Here is a 22851-nt window from a genome sequence, read left to right as displayed (position 1 = left end):
AAGACTGGAAAGATGGGGGGAGGTTATGAAGGGCTTTGAACACCAAACAGAGGACTTTATGTTTGCTCTTGGAGGTGTTTGGGAGCCACCCCCCACCATCATGTTTCCCGTGGTGCTACAGTAAATAAAAGCTCACATTTAACATGCAACACTTTAAGGAGATGGTGTGATACAGCAAAAAGTAGGCTGGGTTTGTTTCCCAACCCTACTCCCCATTACCTGTGTGACCTTGGATCAGTCCTTTAATTTCCTCAGCTGCATAACGAATTAGAGGTGGCTGCTAAGGTCCCTTTCAGCTCAAAACCTAGGACCTCACAAGGTTCGCGAAGAGTGACACTCGTGTCCTTGGATGAAATAAGATGCTGTTTACTTGGTTTACCTTATTTAACTCTCAGAACCCTGGTAGTTAATTCAATAAATATTTATTGAGTGTCTTTCTATGTGAACAAAAGCAGAAGACTGCACACTGAGCCACACATGGCCCACCCCATCCCCCTGGCAGATATTAAAAGTCAAAAATGAAAAACTGACCCAGTTCTTCAAGGAAGCATTTTCCAGCATCCTCCGAGTCTCTTTCTTCCTTCATTTCCAAACCTAGGAAACCTACAATGGGAAGGTTGCTGAGCAAGGAATCTTGCATGCATCCCTGTGAAGAACATGATCTAGTCTCCCAGAATCTCCCAGCCTCGAAGAGTAAAAGTACAGTCAGGTTTTCATTACACTTAGAGGTGGCTTGTCCATTTGGTCTATGACCTCAGCCAGAGCTCAAAGTGGCTGTTTTTGCATTTTGGGGGGAGCAGCAGAAAAATTTAAACTAAATCCATCTATTTAAAATAAATTCAGTTGTAGGGGAGAGGGAAGGGAAGACTCTGGGACACAAGGCTGTGTGGGGGCAAATACACCACCCTATGTGTACATGTGTGGGAGAATTGGAAACCCAAGGTGTAGGCTTCAGGAGGATTGGTTTAAGCTGCTGCAGGAGGAGTCAGTATAAAGCAGGAGAGGGGAACATGGGTGCTGGTGGGGAAAATGTGATCTGGTGGCTTCCCATTTTAACTAATTAATCTCACTAACTAGATGCTAAGACCAGTTGTTCTTACCTCCTGAAGAGCTTCAAATATAACTGGCACCCTCTAAATTTTAATGTCCTAGGGAAAAATTCCAGTCTCCCCAACTAACTTATACTTCTATCTGTTCTACTTCCAGGAAATGTTAGATTTGCTGTGATCTTATCAGCTTTGTAATTCCCTGGACACCCACCACCACTGTTATCACTTAGCATGCATTTGAGGGATGTAAAATCATTTTAAAGTGTGCCTGCAGAAGATAATCAGATTATATCTACTTTTGATTTTTTTATGGGATTTGGGGTCCAGATTCTCTGCAGCACTCTGTTCCCTTAGCATCACTGTTCCTCTCTGCCTTGATGGTACCAAGTGAGCTGTGCCCTCAAAATTTTTGTGCATGGTATCCAACTTATTCTATCATTCAATTTATTCTACAGTCCACTTATCTACTTATTCTAGATAGTATCTTCCATAGCCCAATGTTATGTGCAAATATCTGCTTAGTAAATGTGCTTTCAGAAGGAGGAGGAGGAAGAAGAAGATGGTAGCCAACTGCCCAGGATAATGAAGACCGTAGATAGCAAGAGAAGTCCCTCAAATTTGCTGAAGATCTCTAAGCAGGACAGGAGACCACCAAACAGGCCTCTGATCTTGTCTGGACAGAAGGTCCATGGGCATAGAAGGCTCGGTCTTCAAGGAGAGAGGCTGCAGTCCTACGGGGGCAGGGGTGCCATTCTCTGTTGGTTTCCTGCTTTGTAGCATCCCGCTGTGATGTTGTGGTCAAAATATGCTCTTATTGCCTTTAGAGTCTCCACTGTTTGACAGGCGAAGGGAAGAAGTCTTCTGCTCAGTTACTACCAGGATTTATAAAGACCAAGGGGAAGAATGGTGGGGAGAGACCCAAGGGAAACTGTTGGGAAGTAGACCCAATTTCTACCTGCTATTGTTGTTGTTTGTCCTCTGTTCTCCTTCTTTTCATTCATTCATTCTTTTTTTTTTTTTAGTTAGGCAATCAGGGTTAAGTGACTTGCCCAGGGTCACACAGCTAGTAAGTGTCAACTGTCTGAGGCCACATTTGAACTCAGGTCCTCCTGATCCAAGGCTAGAGCTCTATCCACTGTGCCACCTAGCTGCCCCAATTTGTCCTTTGTTCTCAAAGAGAACAATGACATCCCAAAAGTGATGTCTTGACTTGCTAATGGATTGAGTTTAACTTCCCATTGCCAGCCATCTTGACTTTTATCTTGCTGGATTCCCATCCAGAGCAAAGCCTGAGACAAGAAAACCACCGACTACATTTGTCTTTTGCTGGTCCTTCCTGTGACATACAGAGGTGAACTTCTCTTTCCTGAAGCAGAATGGACAGCTGACATACCAAAGTCAAAGTTAGGCATGGTGAGAATTGAGCAAGTCAGCTAAGTCCTAGTCACCTCTGTCCAGTAGCTGCTGTGGCTGCAACAGAAGGAAAAGAGAGAATGGTGGGGATCTTGTAAAGAAATGAGTGCGGCAAAGCAGTGCAACCACTAGTGAGAGAGAAGGAGAAAGAGAACAAGTGAAAGAGAGAGGGAGAAGAAGACAGAGAAACAGAGAGAGAAACAGAAATTCAGAGGGGGGGAGAAATAGAGAGAAAGAGAAAAAGAGAGGAGAGGGAGAAAGAAAGAAAGAAAGAAAGAAAGAAAGAAAGAAAGAAAGAAAGAAAGAAAGAAAGAAAGAAAGAAAGAAAGAAAGGGAGGGGGAGAGGGAAAGGGACAAACATGGAAAAGGAGAGAGAGAGAGAGAGAGAGAGAGAGAGAGAGAAGAGAGAGAGAGAGAGAGAGAGAGAGAAACAGAGGGGAAAGAAGGGGAGAGAGGGAGAGAGAGAGAAACAGAGGGGAAAGAAGGGGAGAGAGGGAGAGAGACAGGAGAAAAAGAGGAAGAAAGGAGAGAGAGAAAGAGGGAGAAAGAAAGAAGAGAGGAGAGAAAAAGAGAGGGGGAGAAAGATGGAGAAAAAGAAAGGAAGAGAAAAGGGAAGAGAAAGAGAGAAAGAGGAGAGGGAGAAACAAAAAAGGAAGAAGACAGGGATAAACAGAGAAAAAGAGAGGCTAAAAAAGAGAGAAAGAAAGAAAAGGAAGGAAAGAATGAGAGAGGACAGAGAAAAACAGAGAAAAGAAGGAAGGCAGAAAGGAAGGAGGAAAACAAGGTGAAGAGGGTGGGAAAAAAACAAACAGAAAAAATAGGAAGAAAGGAGAGCAAATAGAAAAGAGAGAAAGAAAAAAAAAGAAAAAGAAGTTTTGTCTACTACCCTTAATCCAGACAATTCCTACCCCACTCTCACCACCCCCCACTGAGGTCAAAGCCCACTGTTGCTCTGAAGGCTGAAATTAATTTGTGCTCATTCAGGCCAAGGTCACTGCTCGAGGTGAACTTGACCAAGAGCCTCCAGGGGGCGGTGTAGGGTCACTTTCAAAGCCGGCTTTTTTCCAGACCTCACTTCTTCTTAGGGACCCTGCAGAAGGAGGGTCCTATAGTCCAAGGGCCCCCAGACTTTGAGTCAGGCTGTAAAGGGATCAAAAGAGGAACTTCAGGGCTTTTGGAAGTGCTGCAGCTACTGGAGGGACTTAAATTGGACCTAAAAAAGGACTTCCTGACCGCAATGATTGCAAGACACTGGAAGCAGGGCTGGGGGATGGGGAGGCCAGGGAGCTCATTTTCCCTCTCCTTTAGTGTTTTTAAACACAGAAGCAATTCTCATCCTTCTGGAATTTCACAGGGTCCTGCCCAAGGCTGGGAAGCCCCAGATCCCGTCTCCAGATCTCTTCCTGTTCTGGGATTCTCTGGGATGTGTTTTTCTCATAAAATTTAGAACTAGAAAGCACCTGTCAGATAACATAAGCCCAACACCACACCCCCTTCCCCAACCATGTTAGAGAGGAGGAAACTGACGCTTAGAGACCATAAGGGAATGTATGCAGGTGATGAATTAATGTCTACATCTGTAAAAGAGAGAGTTTTATTTTTTTTCTTATGAAAATTATTGAATTACTTTTTCTACAGATGTGTCCACTCCTATCCTATGCCCATTTCTGTTGTTTGGGCTGGAATTTGACCTGTCAGATGGCCAGGTGGAGAGAGGGAGGAAGGGAGGGAGGGAGAGGGAGAGAGAGAGAGAGAGAGAGAGAGAGAGAGAGAGAGAGAGAGAGAGAGAGAGAGAGAGAGAGAGAGAGAGAGAGAGAGAGAGAGAATTTTTATTGGGAGTCAGAGTCCAGTGGTCAGGTAGAGAAAGAGGAAAAGTGGTTCAAGTTGGGGAGGGAGGGGGAAATTGGGGGAGAAGAGGCCGGAGGGGGAAGGGAGTTGCTGACAGGAACGGAGAAGAACTGAGGCTAAAAATAGACTTCCCTTCCTGTGTACTCTGAAAAGTCCCAGGGGTGGCCCAGCGGGTGTAGGGCCCCAACTAATAATAAATACTTCAGCAACAAGGTCCACATTTTTTCTCATGAGAAAAGGGCTGAGTTTTCCCTCTACCAGAGATTTGGTGGATTGGGAAAGGCAGGGCCCAACAGCCAGCTTTGAGTCTGTGGTGGTGACATTCCTCCAGAGTGAGCAGCGTTGACTCCTCTGGAGGGGTGGGACCTGTACTTTTCAGGGACAGAGCAAGAGAAACAGCAGTGATGGCAGAGACCCTGACCTTGTTTAACATCCTGACATCCTGGGAAAGTCCCCAGGTGGTTGGAAGGAAATTCAACCCCCTGCTCTCTACCTTTGTCTAAGAAAAAAATCCAAACATAACATTTTGTTGCCTGTGTGACTTTGAACAAGTAATTTCACTTCCCTGGCCCTCAGTTTTCTCCAGTCGTAAAATGGAGATTGGACCAGATGGCTTCTGAGGCCCCCTCTAGTTCTAAGTGGCCATCTATGACTTTGTGGGTCTTACCATGAGGACTGAGGGCGGTCATGGGGAGGGCCAGGACATGTCGTAAACCCTCCAGCCATTCCTTTTGTTCCTTCTCGTTGGGACAGGCAAAGACAAATCTTCGTTCTGGGGTGATGACGGTGATGCCAGCTTTCCATCGGTTCCCCCGGATGCCCTTCGGGAGTTCATCTTGAATCTCGTACCCAAGCTCCTTGCTCCCGATGAAAACCTGACCCTGCTCAAATGCATCCTGGAAGGAGAACAGCAGGTGGGGAGGTGATCGATACGGGGGCAACCTTTGCCCCGTGTAGCTGTGTCCCCATGGGAGGACTCTCCCTTAGAGCTCATCTTCTTCCTCTTTTCCCAATGGATTTAAGGGTCTTCCAGATATTTTTTTGCTGGGGGCCCCAGAATGTGATCAAGCAGCGGTGCAACTTGAAGCCATCACTTGGGTGGGACAAGTGAGACTTTTTGTTTTTGTTTTCTTCCCAGGGGACCAAAATTTAGAAAGCATAGACCTCAGGCACCTTTATTCAGATAGGAACTACCAATCTTAGTATCTTATTAACATAAATAATTAGTCCTAGAGACCACATCCCTCCCTGCTGGACTCCCCAGTAAAAACCTCACAGTGTCCTAGACTACGTGTCTCCCTCTTACAGAATGGTGTCAGGCATCTCTCCCACCATAACGTCTTATATCCCAAGGTCCAAGGTCTCTATTCCTAGTCCTCCTTATCCTCCTCAACTGAATTTGGGTTTGCCCCAGGATATAAGAATTGCTAGTTTCTCTGTTTCTGGGTAAGGTGAAGATTTGGAAAATGAATCATTTACATCCAGGACTAGGGTTCCTAACCTGGAGTACCAGAAGCTTGTCAAGGGAGTATAGGGACTATCCTAAAATTAGGAGTATTAGTGGCCAGGGGTAGGGGAGGGGGTGAATTGTAGATTAGAGGGAGAACAACTGGATGATACCATAAAATGTTATGTACAGAATGAAGGGTTTTTTTAGGAAAAATTAATATTTTTATTTGCATATACATGGGAAAATATGGAATTTATTTCTTTTCATATTGAATGGCAGAACAAGAAGGTTTGCTGAAAGCCAAAGGGTCTGGAGACTGAAAAAAGTTGAGAATCCTTGAACCAGAGAAACAATTCGTTCCAGAGGTTACGACAAAAAAGAAGTAGGCTCATTGACCTGTAGCAGGAAGGATTTAGGTTAGATATAGAGGAGGAAAGACATATCTAACCCTAGAATGAAAAACCAAGGATGGGGCTATCCATCGGTCTTAGATAATTTGGAAGCACTTCTACCCAGAAACAGAAGGCTGAATGAGATAACTCCCTAACATGCGTTTTCATGTTCATTAGTAAACTGGCATTCCCTATGGAAATTGCAGTTATTGTCCACACTAGACTCCACACTTCCCTTTGGGGGCTGGGGCTCCCTTTGAGTCAACACAACTGTCCCTTACCAAGGGGTTCTTGTAATACAGCAGCCTCCTCTCCTGAGGGTCAAGAGCAAACCACCGTTTCTTAAATGCTTCTCTCTGCTATGAGACAGAGACAGATATATCGTCAAAGAGAGACAGAGACAGATAAACAACAAGAGAAAGGGAGACACAGAGGGAGACAATGAACCTCTTTGTCACGGAGGATGGGGTGATGGGCACCTCCCAAGGCTAGAAGTCAGAAACCAGACATGAACTGAGCCTGTGCAGAATGCCAGTCTCCCAAACAGGCTAGGGACTTCCCTAGAACGTCAATGGGAAGAGTATTCAGGGAACTGGAACGTTGATGTTTCTTTTCCCCCTCCAAACACCTCCCAGGAAAGATCAAACCATATAGATTATTCCTCTTCACTTCTGGAAGAACTACAGGATCATAAATTTAGACCTGGAAGGGACCTTATAGGACAGAGTCTAGCTCCTCATTTTTACAGATGAGGAAAATGAGGCACTGAGAGGGAAAGTGACTTGCCCCAAGTCAATAGGTTATAAGGCAAGAGATGGGATTTGAACTCGGGTCTCTGACTGCAACTCCATTGGTTTTTCCACTATACTCATTCTAGAACCCCTCTCTCCAATTAATTAACAAGCATTTGTTAAATGCCTACTATGCGCCAGGCACTAGGCTAAGGATGGAGCAGTCCCTACTATTAAGAACTCTCCTTGGACTCATGATGGTAGAAAGTAAGTTGGGAAGAAATCAGCCCTTCCTCCTAGAAGTTTTCCCATATTCACTCCCTGGTTCCCTCACATGGCCTTGCTCTTTTACTCTCCTGAGATAGCAAAAGGCCATTCATTTGGGGGAGGCAATATTAAAAAAGGGATGTGTAGAGAACCCTAAGTTGATCAGAGTCATGCCCACCATTCTTTTCTATCCCTGTTTTTCCCACAGGTAGGTGACCCTACAGCTCCCTCAGTCACGTCCCCTCCCTGATGAGTCTCCTCAGGCTCTGAAAATGTAGGCTGTTTGACCAAAAAGGAAAATGACAAATGCTGGAGGAACTATGGGAAAATGGGTACCTTAATTCATTATTGGGAGAGCTAGAAACTGGTCCAGTCTTCCTGGAAACTAATTTGAAAATGTGCCAAAAAAAGCTATTAAACTGTACATATCCTTCGACCCAGTGATATTCCTACGAGGTCTAAACCCCAAAGAGATCAAAGAGAGAGGAAAAGAACTCAGCTGTACAAAAATATTTATAGCAACTATTTTCGTATTGGCAAAGAACTGGAAACTGGAGAGCATATCTCCATCAATTGGGAGATGACTGAACAAGTTGTGGTACATGAATGTTATGGAGTACTATTGTTGTTGTCGTCCAGTCATTTCAGTTCTGTCTGACTCTTTGTGACCCCATTTGGGGTTTTCTCGGCAAGGATACTGGAGGGGTTGGCCATTTCCTTCTCCAGCTCATTTTACAGATGAGGAAACTGAAGCAAACAGAATTAAGTAATTTGCCCAGGGTCACACAGGTAGTAAGTGTCTGAGGCTGGATTTGAACTCAGGTCTTCCTGACTCCAGGCCTGATGCTCTATCCTAGATGTAAGAAATGATGACAGGGATGGTTTTAGAGAAACCTAGGAAGAGTTGTGTGAGCTGATGCAGAGTGAGATGAGCCAAGCCAAGAGAACAATTTTTACTACAAGACAAATGAATTTGAAAGACTTAGCAACTCTTATTAACACAATGACCAACCATGACTCCAGACGACTCACGACGAATCACTCACCTCCTAATACAGAGGTGATAAACTCAGTGCAAATATATATGGGCAAATTTGTTTTGCTTAACTATACATTTTTGAAACAAGGATTTTGTTTTTCCTTCTTTCTCAATGTGGGCGGCTGGGGGGGAGAGAGAGAAAGCCGATTTTTGTGGATAGAAAATTTTTAAAAAAGAATATGTAGCCACCACCACACACCCACCTCTGCCATCCTCTCCTAGAGAGAAAAGCACCTCTTTCTCTCTCTTTCTGAACTGTGGTCTAGAAGCCAGTAGGTAACCTTTTCATCAGGAAACAGACATTTCCCTTTCTCAGGCTGTGGGCAAGATGTCTCAGAAAAGGGAAGCCCAAAAAACCAGACAAGTCAACTGTTCAGGAGGACAAAAATCTAGTCCTTAAATGGAGCTCAGCCCCAGCCCCAAATCATTCTAGCATGCAGGCTGTGAGATGATGCAGTGCCTCTGAGTCACTGGGGACAGTCAAAAAAGGAGTCTGAGGAGCCTGGTTTTTTCTCTTTGTGCCCCTCTGTAAACCAGATACAGGGTCCCCAGACACAGAGGAAAGAAGAGCTGTGTGTAAGTCTGTACACACGTACGTGTACATGTGGGTCTTTATATGTAGCATGTGTGTATTTGGGCAGTGTGACAGAGTGGACTGGAAGTGAGAAAGACCTGCTTTCATGTCCTGACTCTTACTAGCTCTGTGACCCTAGGGAAATCCCTTGATCTCAATGAGCCTCTTCCACGTCCTTCTCTATAAAGTGGGAATAGCAGCATCAGCTTCACTGGGAGGTCATGAAGATCAAATGAGATAATGTATTGTACAGTGCGACACAAACCTCAAAGGGCTATAGAAGTGTGAGTTATTATTATTGTTTGTGGGCTATTTTCTTGACTTTGAAGTTAACTTAAATCTGAATACATTGGACTTGCTGTTTTTAGCTGCTTGGAGATAAATCAGTCTAATCTAACAGTAGAATGGGATAGGGGCTACGTTCTTTCTCTACTTCTGCATGAGCGGTGCTCCTTGAAAATCATCTTCTATTTATTTTGCATATAGTAATATATGTGCACGTTGCTTCCCCAATATTGCATGTAAGCTGCTGGAGGGCAGGGAGAATTTCATCTCGATCTTTGTATCTCATAGTATCTGGCTCATAATAGGTCTTAATAAATATTTATTGACTGATTGAGCTCACTGACAAGAGATTTTATTGTTTGCCCATGATTGCCCAGATATAGGGGTTGAGAGGAAGGACGGCAGTTAGGTGGTAAGGTAGTTAGAGTGCTCAACCTGGAGTTAGGAAGCCCTGAGTTCAAATCTGACCTCAGACACTAGTTGTATAAACCCTGAGCAAATCATTTAACCTCTGCCTGCCTCAGTTTCCCCATCTGTAAAATGGGATAATAATGGCCCCTGTCTTCAAGTTGTTGTCAGGATAAAATAATAATTCAATGTTTTGTAATCCTTAAAGGACTGTATAAATGCTAGATGTTAATAATTAGACTGAGGTTAAGGGACATTGTCTGACTTTTCACTTTGACTTGGAGAGTTCAGATAACACTGGTTTTTTTTTGGGGGGGAGGGGTGTCTTCACCAGGGTTCTTCATCTAACAGACCCAGGACAAACTGATTTTAAAAGGTGCCTCCCTCCTACCTCCCCCAACCACTTCCCAAGCCTCTCTCCCCAACAATACTAGATCTCCTGGTCCTCCCCACCCAAGAGCGTACCTTTGGGCCAGTCTTTTCCATGTAGCCTTGTTTGAGGTAATTCCTGGTGATGTGAGGCAGGAGCTAGGATGGAAAGAGAGGCAAACACTGATTTCCTGCCCCATCCATCATGGCCCACTCCAGTTTGAAGCCCAGCCACCACAATATGTTATCAAGCTTGCATTTGCACTCATAACCAAAGGGAAGTCTAGCATGGGGAAGAAGGTATGTTTGTTGTCCACGGGATTATATTTGGAGCATGAGGGATTGTAGTATTACTACTGAAACAGGATCACTGTTAGGAAGCATGGCTACCTTTCCAGCTCCTTATAGAAGAGCTCTCTGTCTTCTCTGTCTGGGAAAGTTGTAAGGGTAAAGGGCCACGTCCAAAGCGTCTTACTGACTCTTTTCAGCCCTATCTACCAACCTTTGTGAGAGATGCTGGGAAAGTCTGTTGAAAAGTACAAGCAGCTAGATGGCGCAGTGGATAGAGCACCGGCCCTGAAATCAGGAGAATCTGAGTTCAAATCCAGCCTCAGACCAAACACTTGACACTTACTAGCTGTGTGACCCTGGGCAAGTCATTTAACCCCAAATGCCTAAGGGGAGGAGAAAAAAAAAAAGAAAAAGAAAAGTAGAAGCTATCTCACACTCATGGCATAGGATTACTCCTATGCCCCACTCTTTCAATGTATTTTCAATTTCTCCCTTACTGGCTCCTTCCCCACTGCCTACAACCATGGCTATGTCTCTCCCATTCTCAAAAAAGTCTCACTTGACCCCATATCTCTTCTGCCCTCTGTAGCTAAACTCCTCAAAAAGGCTATCAACAGGGGCAGCTAGGTGGCGCAGTGGATAGAGCACCGGCCCTGAAATCAGGAGGACCTGAGTTCAAATCCAGCCTCAGACTGAACACTTGACACTTACTAGTTGTGTGACCCTGGGCAAGTCGCTTAACCCCAATTGCCTACAGGAAAAAAGAAAGAAAGAAAAAAGACTATCAACAACAGAAGTCTGCACTCCTTTTCCTCTTACTTTCTTCTTAACACCTTACAGTTTGGCTTCTGACCTTATCCTTACACCAAAACTGCTCTCTCCAAAGATACCAATGATCTCTTAGTGGCCAAATCCAATCATCTTTCTCAGAGGCAAACAGGTCTACTGCTCTCATTTTATAGATGAAAAAACTGAGGTTTATAGAAGTTATATGACTTACCCAGGGTCATACAACCAGTAAGTGTTAAAGGCAAGATTTGTACCACTGTCTTCCTGTGTCCTTGTGTCTTCACTCCATCCACAACACCACCACCAGCTTTCCCTCAGGCTGACACACTCTTCAAACAACAGTTTACCACCTGAGACTATAGGAAAGATCTAGGCAAATTCTTGAGTCTCATGATCCCCCTCCAAACTTCAGAGACTACACAAAGAGTAAGGGAGAGAGGAAAAGAGTTTATGGTCCTGAGCTCACGTGCATGGTCTGGCCGCAGAGGGAGAGAACAAGGAGGAGCCAGGGAACGGGAGAGCTCAGAGGAGCTGCCTCTGCAGAGCAGAAGTGAAGTTCTGAGATGGGGAACACTGAGAACTGAAAACAGATTTGCCACCTAAGACTCAACAATGAACAGCGAAGGTCAAACAATAGTAGGTGGTCAGTGGAGGGAAATTGATCAAGGAGATGAGTAAGGTTGATAGTATCATGCCTGACATCATGAATGGAGCTATGGAGAAGAAAGCAAGTCCAAGGAATGATGCAAAGGCCCTGCATCACGACTGAAAGAGCAGTTCATTTAAAAGGTGGGTGTCCATGGGTGAGGAACACGGCATATGACCTCTGGTTTTTTTTTTTTTGGAAGGAAGGAGGATGTATTGATTGGTTTTACTAATATTTTTCTCTTCCTCTTTTTTAAAACAAATTTTGTTTTAAGGGATAGCTCTCTGGGAGGAAGCAGAGACAGGAGGAAATGTAGGTGATATTAAAACAAAACATATCAATAAAATATTTTAAATAACTACATTATATAGCCCTTTAAGGTTTGTAAAGCACTGTAATATGTTTTCTCATGTTTAAAAAATAAACAGCATTAAGTTTTGAGTCCCAGAGGACTGAAATCCTGGCTAGGCTGTTCATTGTGACCTTGGGCAAGGCATTTGATACCTCTTGGGATCTCAGTTTCCAAATGAGAGGGCTGAACAAAGTGATTTCTCAGGTGCCTTCTGGTACTAAATCTGTAATCAAATGGACATGGTTTGTTGAAAAGATCATTAGCCCTAGAGAGTCAAAGGTGTGAATTCAAGTCCTTGTTGTGGTACAATCTAACAGTGTAACTTCCTGCCGGTCGCTTAACCCCTCTGTAGTTCAGTTTCAGTTTCTAAAAATGAGAGAACTGGGCTAAATAATGTAGAAGTGATCTAATGCTTCATCATTCTAAATCAGGCTCAGATAATTATTTGGGATTACAGGCCCCAAGGATAGGAAAAGCCTGGAAGGGAGAGGAGGAGAGGAGGGCTGGGGTAGGGAGGGGAAGGAAGATAAAGGATTAAGATGGTTGAGGGAAAGGATGGGAATGAGAATGCTGACCAGTGACTAACTTCCTGCTGTTGGGTCAGCAACATTTTGAAAGGCACTTCAGGTCAAATGAGGCTGAGCATTTGTACTTTGTCCCATTTGTTGCTGCTGAGTCGTTTTCAGGCATGTCCAGCTCTTTGTGATCCCATTGGGGATTTTCTTGGCAGGGGGACTGGAGTGGTTTGTCATTTTCTTCCGCAGCTCATTTTACAGATGAGGAACTGAAGCAAACAGGGTGAAGTGACCGGCCCAGGGTCACCCAGCTAGGAAGTATCTGAGGCTAGATTTGAACTCAAGAAGATGAGTCTTCCTCACTCCAAGCCTGGAGCTCTGTACACTTTCGCACTCCCTACCTGCCCCACTTTGTCCTACTATGGTCTTTCAAAGAGATCCCACTGGCCTGAAACCCACAGAAAACCCTGCAAGAGGGGAGTGTGGCCTCCCAGGCCCAAGGCCCAACAAGGGACACCCCTTTCGTTGCATCAGTTCAGAAGCCCTCCTGTCCCCACCTGTAATCCCCATAGAGAACACTTCCATTTTAACCACTCCAAAGAAATACTTTTCAAAGCCCCAGTTCCAGCATTTAGCACCGCCCCTTCCACTTTTTCCCTCCCTCTCCCCACCCCCTTCGTCCAAACCCTCAGTCTGGCTCGCACTTCCTGTTTCTGACCCCATCTCAGTCTGCGTCCCAGTCAACTCCTTCCTTAAAAAGACAGCTAGACGCCAGGCAACTGAAGATAGAGGAGTCAGATCTGTCTTGCTCCCTTCCTGTTTCAGTTATAATGGAGACAATCCAGCCTGCCTACCTGAGCACATGGTTGTTATTGTTTGTCCTTCGTTCTGGAAGAGGACCATGACACCAGGAAGGTGATGCCATGACTTGCATGCTACCCGAGTGGGACAGCAAGAGGCAAAGGCCCATCCATCCCACTACAATGGAAACTCCCAGAGGTCAGGGGCATACCCAGCACCTACCATGGTACCTGGCGTGCAGTAGGCACACATGCTTATTGAACTGAATGGATGGCCTTGGGTTCCAACTCTAGCCCTACACAGATTTCCAGTTAGAAGGGACTTTAGAGGCCAATCAGTCTTACCTTTCATAAAGGCCACACTAAAGTCCCGAGGTGGGGAAAGTGACCTGCCCCTGGCCACATAAGCAATACGATCTACTTCTCACTCCAAATGAAGCATTCATTCCGTAACACCACCCTGTATAACTGCTGAGACTTAATTTCTTATTCTGTGAAATGGGGAGAATGATACCCGTCCTACCATTCTCATAGGGTTATTTTGAGGATTAAATGTACAAGTGACTGAAAGCTGCATGGGATAAAGGAATGATAACCCGCTGTTAAATCAATCTCCCTAAAGCACACTTTTCATGATATCATTCTCCTATTCAAAAGCTATCAATGGTTCCCCATTGCCTACTGAATCAAGGCCAAACCCTTTAGCTCGGCATTCAGGGCCCTCTGTGATCTAGCACCAACTTCCTTTCCCAGTCTTTTCTCTCTGTATTCCCCTTTATCACATCTCCATCTCTCCCAGACAGCATGCTACGAAACGGGGATAAGTCAGCAACCCTGAAACACATCCTCTGTTTTATGACCTCTTCCATGACGTCTTCTTTGATTTCTCAGCCTTAAGTAACCTTTACCTACTCAGAAATCCCATACTGTGTTGTTTGCCTTTAGCATCAGAGACAGTGTCTATAGCACAGTGAACAGAAAGCTGGCCTCAGAGTCAAGAAGACCTGCTTCAAGTCTTGCCTCTGAAAAATACTTGCTGTGCGATCCTCGACAAGTCATTTAACATCTCAATCACCCAGGGGACTCTAAGACTCCAAGTGCCACCCTCTACTGGTAGAGGGAATGTCTCATCCAGAGGGTCCCCACACCGGTCAGAGTTCTAATCCAAATGCATTTTTACACTATGTTTTGTCCCATTACTCATTTGTCTAAGAGGGGCATTTTGGACATGGTAAGACCTGTACGAACTGATACAAAGTCACATGAGAAGAACCTGGAGATCATTGTGCACAGTAAAGGCAATGTCATAATAATGATCCATTGTGAAAGACTTGACTACTCTGATCAATGCAATGACCCAAGATAATTCCAAAGGACTCATGATGACAAATGCTACCCACCTCCAGAGAGAGAACTGATGAACTGAGAGCAAACTGAAGTATAATTTTCTCATTTTTTTCTTGCTTTTTAAAAAAAATGGCAAATATAGAAATATGTTTTTACATGTATAACTGATATATTGTTTGCCATCTCAGTGGATGGGAGAAGGAGTGGGAGGGAAGGAAAGAAATTTGGAACTCAAAATTCAAAAAGAAAGTAATTTTTAAAATAAATAATTAATCAAAAATATTTTTGGGGGACATTTTGGTATGAAAGGCAAAATAGCAGGGTATGGTAGCAAATGTTTAACAACCAGCTGGGGGCAGGCAAGGGGAGAAATGTAAACACAACAGATTTAAGTTTTGTTATTTCACCTTTTTCCCATCACTTTCTTAAGTCTAGACAATCAACAAAACAAGAAACCTTGATCTATAGCATTTACCAATTTCCAAGATGTCAATGTTCACACTGAACAATTTAACAATCAGGTTCTCTCTGGTTTGAGCTGGCTCTAGCATATCCCTACAGCAAGGTATAATGGAGAAAGAGCTGACCTCGAAGCGGAGCAGATCTGGGTTCGAGTCCTACCTTCGACACGTCCTGGTGGTGTGACCTTCAGTACTCTAAGCAACTAGTAGAGGGAGTTTCCTAGCTGGGAATTCCCTATATTAGTGAAATCCCAGTTCCAGTCCCATCTTGATATAATGAAGGAAACACTGGGCTGGGGAGTCAGAAGACCCAGGTTTGAATCTGGTTTCTATCACTTACTAGCTTTGTGACCATGGGAAAGGACCCCCCCAAGCTTCAGTTTTCTCATCGGTAAAATGGGAATGATAACATTCACACCAACTATCTCATAATGTGACTGAGAGGAAAGTGGTTTGTAAATCTTAAAATTCTTAAGGGTGTGAGCTATTGTTATCATCATCATCATCCTGGTTGCAGAGGTGTACCCAAGTGAGGCTGCGTCTTATGCTGATAAAAATTTGTTAGCCTTGGTTGGAAAAGAAGTTGCTGTGGCCCTAGGAAACCACCGCAAGACTTGTAACCTCCAGCCTCCCAGGAGATGGGTCATAGAATCGTAGGATCCTACGTGTAGCGTTGCAGACCTCAGTGGCTATCTAGTCTAATCTCATTTTACAGATGAGGACACTGAGACCCAAAGTGGTTAAATGACTTGCCCAAGTTTCAGGGGCAGGTCTTTGGCTCCCTTTCGAGCCTACCATTCAACAAGTCTTTGGGTCTCCTGGCATTCAACCAGCAGTCTCAGTCTAAAAGTAAAAGGGGATCCTTTCAACCCTGTGACTCCCAATCCAGCCTTAGGACCAGGGTGTTCCGGAAGTCCAGAGAACAGGAATTTCTTCCCTCTTCCCTTTGCACAGAAGACTAGGTGCAAACACGTCTCTGCTCCGAAGGATTGAGACTCATGAGAAAACTAAAGATTACAGCACGTGGGGAGAGCAGGAGTATGGAAGAGTCCATTGAAATTAGGACCCTCGTGTAGCTCACCTCAGACTCTGGGAGCTCAGGAAAAGCTGTTTTCAGGTAGTGTAGACGGGCCGCTCGGAGGGCATTGAACCAGTCCACTATCTCCTACAGAAATACATGAAAATAGGGTCAAGGCAGTTAGTGAAGTGGAGAGGCAGGCTCCCTACATTTGGGGAGAGAAGATTAGATAGGTTTCCTGGCTGATAAAGAGTATCAGTCATGTGCTCCCTACTCAGCCACGCAACACTCAGCTCCTTTCCCCCTGCCTAAACATGCTTAGGTTTCTCTTATTCTATAAAATCTTGTCTCCTACTCAAGGCATTGTTCCAGATCTTATCCCTGCTTCATCACCAAACTCTAAGAAAAAGTCCTCTACATTTGCATTCTCCAAATATTTTTCATCATCTCTTCCTATCAGTAAAAAAGAATATATTGTGTATGTATTACTCATTTATAAATTATGTATATTTATAAATTTATGCATATAAACTGTTGTACTAGTCATTTTAAAACTTAAACAGAAATAGAAATTATAAAAGGTTGAGACAAAGAGCAAATTATATTGGATCCTAGAGTCAATAGGGAGCCACTGGAGTTTATTGAGGAGGGGAGGGACAGGGAAAAACATGCACTTGAGGAAAATCACCTTGGTAGCTGTGTGGAGGGTAGGTTGAGGCAGGGATCCCAATTATGAGTCTGAGGAGAGGGGATGAGGACGAGGGTGGTAGCTATGTGAGAGGAGATAGATGTAATATATCGCATCCATTAACAAGTAGAGTTAAGTCTTGGCGACTGATTGGTATGTTTCATAAAGGAGAGTAAGGAATAAAGACGGTTCCAAAGTTATAAACCCAGGTGTTTAGAAGGATAGTAGTGCTCTTAATAGAAACAGAAACATAATGGAAAGAGACAAGGGATCAGAGGGAAAGAGAATGAGTTTTGCATTGGACATGCTGAGTTCGAGATGCCGGAGTGGGGAATGTCCACTGGGTAGCTGGTGACACAAGACTGGAGCTCAGGAAAAAGCCCAAGGCTGGATAGAGATCTGGGAGTCAGGTCATCTACACAGAGATGATAATGGGACCGTGGGAGTTGATGAGATCACTCTGTGAGAGGATGTAGTGGTAGAAAAAAAGAGGGGGCTCTAAGACAGAAGCTCAGGGCATGCACGGTATACCCATAGTTAGGGGATGAGATGTGATGTTTTGACAATGATCCAGCAAAGGAAATGGAGAAGCAGCCAGATAGGTAGCAAGACAAGTGTCATGGGGAATCATGGATCGAGTTCAAATTCTGATTCTGCTACTTACTACTCCAAAACCTTGGACAAGTCATTTAATTTGATTAGGCTTCGGTTTCATTATCTGTAAAATGAGGAGATTAGACTAGATCACAGGTGCCAAATGGCCCCACCCAGCCCAAAATGCTCTGGAATATGATCAGAACCAGATTAAAATGTAATGGGGAAATAGTTAATGAAATTTAAAAAATAGATAATGTTAATATGTGGTTTTCTAAGTCAATATGTGACCTCAAGGACTCTAGTGTCTGGTTTCATGGCCTCCCATTCTTTCTATTTGAGTTTGACACCACTGGACTAGCTGACCCTGAGGTCTCTTCCAGTGCTCACTCCATGGTCCCATCTACCTTAATTCTTCCCTCTCTATTATCCAAGAGGTTGCTAAATCACAATTCTGCTTTCACACTCTCTTATATCTGTCTCCTCTCTATTCACACAGACACCACCTCGGGTAAGGCTCTCACCATCATTCTTTTTTGTCTTCTTCAGTGGTCTCCAAATCCTCCCAATCCACCCTTCACATTTATTTACCAGACTGTCTTCCTGAAGCACAGAGCTGCTCAGAACCCTTCAGCGGATCCCTGTCGACTCAAGGATGACATCTGAACTTCTCCCCTGGGTGTTCAAGGCTCTCTACAATCTATCTTTCCAGCCTTATTTCACATTATTCCCTCATATCTACTGGCCATTCTACCTAAACTGTTGTATGCCTCTGCTCTGCTGCTTCTGTGCACTTCTAAAGGTCCTTCCCTACATCTAGAATTCACATCTTTCTTGTCTCTATTTGTTGACATCCTCCCCTCTTTGAAGCTCAATCACCTTCTTCATAAAATCTTCCTCCATCCCAGGTGAAAGTGTCTCTCCTGCCTGAAATTGCCTTAGAGCACTCTGGGTCCCTCCTTTGCTGCTATCACATTTCACCTTGGATTATGCTTCTTTGCCCATATCCTCTTCCTTCATCTTTATACTCCCAGCATCTAGCACAGGGTCTGCCTCACAGTAGATACTTAATAAATGCCTGTTATTTTCGACCAAATTAAAACATCAGAACATCTCATGAGCCTATTTAAAGTACAGTTGAGGGGCAGTTAGGTGGAGCAGTGGATAGAGCACTGGCCCTGAAGTCAGGAAGACCTGAGTTCAAATCTGGCCTCAGACCAAACGTTTGACACTTACTAGCTGTGTGACCTTGGGCAAGTCATTTAACCCCAATTGCCTAAAAATAAAAAAATAAAATAAAATAAAGTACAGTTGACTTGCATGGCCAGTGTGGCCTTAAAAAGAAAAAAAAAGAGGATTATTGAGATATCTCCTTAAAAAAACACAGGGAACGAAAGGCTGGAAAGAAGCACAGACAAGCAGGACAGCTTTGAAAGCTACAGGTTGACCTAATAATATATTTAAAAAGAAAAGAAAGCTGCATGCAATGGAGACCTTCAGCTTTATGTATAATAATCTTTTTTTTCGTTCTATATATGAGTATTTCCAGGATGGGGGCGGGGAGGATTTATTAAATTCAAAATAAAAATAGGTTTAAAAAAAAAAAAGACTGGCCTTGATCACGGGACTATTGGCATCCATGCCAATCTTTCACAGTATACGATGTGACAGCCAAAATGTTACTGATACCTCAAAAATGCTTTCCATTTCATCTGTATACATATTATATACACATTGTTGTTTGCATATTATCTACACCACTAGAAGGTAACTTCTTTGAGGGTAGGGACCGTGTTTTTCCCTTTCTTTCCCTAGGTTTACAAGGTGTCTGGCACTTAAGAAGTGATTGGTGAATACTTATTGACTGAGACATAAAGACAAGGTACTTGGAAGGTGCAGAGCTAGAGTACCTATTGGAGACCCATCTCGTTCAGGCTGTTATTTGGGATGAGGCTAGGCTTGGTGGCCATTGTCAGAACTGTTCCAATCACACTGTGAGAAACGAGGGGTGCACGGAAAGAGCCTTGGATTTGGCGCCAGAAGACTTTAGCTTCTAATCTTGGTCCTACCTACCACCTGTGTGGTACTGGAGAAGATATTTTACTCCCCTGGGCCTCAATTTGTCCCTCTGTAAAATCAGGGGTTCCATTAAATGACCTCGCAAGGCTCTTTGCAAATTTAACTTGGATTCTTTTTGTGATCTCTTGGGACAACGCCAACCAGCTCACCAAAGCCAATGGGTGAATTGTCCAGGGGAGCATTTACAACCCAGAGATTGCTGAACAGTACAAATCAGACCTTGATGTGTTTTTTCTTATTGTTGATTGTCAAGACTTAATAAAATGAAAAAAAACTTAATAAAATGATGGAGAAAGTGGTAATAATGAAGAGTAAACCGAAGTGTTTCCTGTGTACATTTTTTTTCCTGAAGAAGCAGCTGTTAAACATTTACCAACACACCATAAGGTAGATCCATACCTGTGATTGCATTAGCATAGGGAATTCCCAGTTTGGAAACTCCCTCTACCAGTGAAGATGCCATAGCCTTTTCTGGGACTTAATCTTGCTGCCTTCACCCTGAAAAGTTAAAGTGACTTGCCCAGGGTCATGAAGCTAGAATGTGTCAAAGGAAGGACATGCACTCAGGTCTTTCTGATTTCAAGGCCGGCCTCTCCACCACACCAAATGCCCCTCAATCTGTGTTCCTATGACAGGGACAGGACAGCCTCTGACATGTCAGGTGTTAAGATTCCTGGAGGGCCCCCTCCTCCTCTTTTTTTAGCTACGAATCAAGAAAGAATATCTGAATTCTATAGATTTCTGCCTTTCTCTGGAGGCCTTCACATATTGGCCAGCCCATGATGGGCCACACCAAGAAGCAGGTAACTTCTGCCCTACAACTAGTACTCATTCCCTGTTGCTGATAGTAATAAAAATAACACCAGCTAGCATTTATGTAACACTCTGAATTTTACAAAATGCTTTACAGAATTCTATTATTTGACCCTCCCAAGGTGAGGTAGATTGAACAAATATCCCCATTTTACAGATGATTAAAAGGAGGCTAGGAGAGATCAGGTGACTTATCTAAGGTCCCACAGATAGTAGCAGAGCCAAGATCTGAGTGGTTCAGTCTTGCCTGTTCAGAGCTGGTCCCTTGCTCAGCCTCTCTCTGCCAGGGGTGGGGAACCTAAGGCCTCAAGGCCACATGTGGCCTTCTAGGTCCTCGGGTGCGGCCTTTTGACTGAGTCCAAGTTTTACAGAACAAATCCTTTTATTAAGGGGATTTGTTTTGTGAAGTGTGGATTCAGTTAAAGGACCACATGTGGCTTTGAGGTCACAGGTCACCCGCCCATGCTAGACTCTTTGTTGCCTGGTCTCCCCAAACTACAGACCAGACTCTACCTCCACCTCTATGTTTGACCCTTTGCTCCCTTCCTGTCCCTCTATGCTCATGCTGATCTCCTGGACCTGTCAATCTGGACTGTTTCACTACATTTGGCACCAAGGTACCCACTGCTCTCCCCCGATTTCTCTGACTAGGCTTCTCATCCACCACCACTCTTGCACTGAACCCAAATCCTCCGCCCTCCATGGACTCCCCGCACACCCCCAGGACTCCCTCACACTAACTGATTTCCCCTTTGTGATCCATTGCTACCTAAAAAAACACCTGCCCCTGGGGTTGCCTGGTCTCTGGTCTGCCTTGTTTTGATGCCACCCCAGATTTAGTGGCTAGAGATTAGTCAAGGTAAATGCCTTTCATCTATGTAGGGAGACTGTCAAGACACAGAGGAGAGTGATTAAGAATAGAAATGACCCTGGGTCCGGCATCCTAAAAGAGAAGCCGGGGGCTCTGGGCTATTTACCTTCCCACTCTCATGATATACAAAGAGGTTCCTGGTATGGCCATCTCTCTTGTAGGTGATCTGTAGCCCATGGGGGTTTCCTATCTTCTCTGTCTGGAATGTGGCATTCAAGTCCTTTATGCTGATGATGGCTTTGGGTGTTTTTCCCTGAAAGAAAAACAATTACCTTGCAGGAACAATCCCTTTACTAGACTAGAAGCTGTTAGAGGCAGAGGCTCTTTATTATCCATATTTCCTATCTCCCTAATGCTCTGTATGCAGTAGGTGCTTAATAAGTGTTTATTGAATGAATAGACTCATGAATGAAAGGAGAAGTGACAGGCAGCATGGCAGCCTTATCCATCAAATGCCTCTCAGCTCCTAGTTCAACACAGATACTCGCCGTCTCACATATCCAACCCAGCCGCCCCAGCCGCTAGAGCTTTCCCTTGCAGGGTTAGGTCCTGTCTATTTTTCAGGTATCTTGCCTGTACCTGTCTTTATTCATGTCCTCACTCCCATGAGAATGTTCACTGCTGGAGGACAGGGTCTGATTTTGCCTTTGTATTTCCAGCACTTAGCACCGGGCCTGACACATAATAAGTGCTTACTGACTGACTCTCTGGCTCTGCTTGTTGAGCTCAGGGAGACACAGTCTAGGCATCAGGAGACCTTGGCTCCAGCTTTGGGTCTAACACTTCCTAACTGTGTGACCTTGGGCAAATGGCTCAACCTCTCTGAGTCAGTTTCTTCATTGGTGAGGTGGGATCTTGGGACCGTAGATTTAGAGTCAGAGGGACCTTGGAGATTGCCTAGTCCAGCTTCCTCCATTTAAAGATTTGCCATTTACATTGTCAGCTGGATGCGGACCACCCTTGCTCCCCAAGGTCCTTGCTCGCCATGTCCTGCTAGCTCATGTACTTCCTGGCCTTTTCATCTGCCATGAACTGAACATGAGAATGAGCTCTCCTCTATGTGTTATTGTTCAGCCATTTTTCAGTCATTTCCAACTCTTCAAGGCCCCATTTGGGGTTTTCTGGCAAAGATACTGGAGTGGATCACTATTTCCTTCTCCAGTTCATTTTACAGATGAGGAAACTGAGGCAAACAGGGTTAAGTGACTTACCAACGGTCACACAGCTAGTTAATATCCAAGGAGAGATTTGAACTCAGGTCTTCCTGACTCCATGACCAGTGCTCTATCCACTCTGCCACCTAACTGCTCCCCTTTATGTATGATCTCCTTTAATTAAAATGTGAGCTCTTTGAGAGCAGGGACTACCTCAATTGTCCATCCCTGCTGTAAAGACATGGTAAGAGCTTAAAAACTGCTTTTCATTCATTACTATTGTCTAAGAATACCCATGGTTCTAGGGTACAACTGGCTACAGTTGAGCCCTCCATTGGGATAATGGTTGACCCTATTGACCTAACCCAGGGGTTCTTAACCTGTGTGTGTGTGTGTGTGTGTGTGTGTGTGTGTGTGTGTGTGTACCATAGATCCCTTTGGCAATTCAGTGACGTCTATGCTTCCCTTCTCAAAATAACATTTTTCAAATGCACAAAGTATAATACATAGAATTACAGAAGAAATCAATTACACTGAAATGCAGTTATTGAAATATTTGGGGGGGGTTAGGCAATGGGGTTAAGTGACTTGCCCAGGGTCACACAGCT

The 22851-nt window shown here is 44.2% G+C and overlaps 1 protein-coding gene across 4 annotated transcripts in view; it reads right to left on the bottom strand.

The window, feature by feature from the left end:
• Positions 1-406: 406 nt before the first annotated feature.
• ADAP2 (ArfGAP with dual PH domains 2) overlaps positions 407-22851 on the bottom strand; it is a 31602-nt gene continuing 9157 nt past the window's right edge. The window contains exons 6-11 of one of the 4 annotated variants that reach the window (XM_020963311.2): positions 21196-21342; positions 16108-16191; positions 9922-9984; positions 6434-6511; positions 4978-5206; positions 407-2519 (exon numbers count right to left, since the gene is read on the bottom strand). In XM_020963311.2, coding sequence (XP_020818970.1) covers positions 2494-2519; positions 4978-5206; positions 6434-6511; positions 9922-9984; positions 16108-16191; positions 21196-21342 — 627 coding nt within the window. In that variant the 3' untranslated portion in view covers positions 407-2493. The other 3 variants (XM_020963312.2, XM_078154822.1, XM_020963313.2) reach the window with 3 other exon arrangements.

Source organism: Phascolarctos cinereus, unplaced genomic scaffold (genome assembly GCF_003287225.1).
Source record: "Phascolarctos cinereus isolate Bilbo 61053 unplaced genomic scaffold, phaCin_HiC Scaffold_5;HRSCAF=322, whole genome shotgun sequence".
In the NCBI taxonomy this organism is placed as follows: domain Eukaryota; kingdom Metazoa; phylum Chordata; class Mammalia; order Diprotodontia; family Phascolarctidae; genus Phascolarctos; species Phascolarctos cinereus.
Note: the sequence above shows the minus strand (reverse complement) of the source record. Positions and strands in the feature narration are given on the sequence as shown.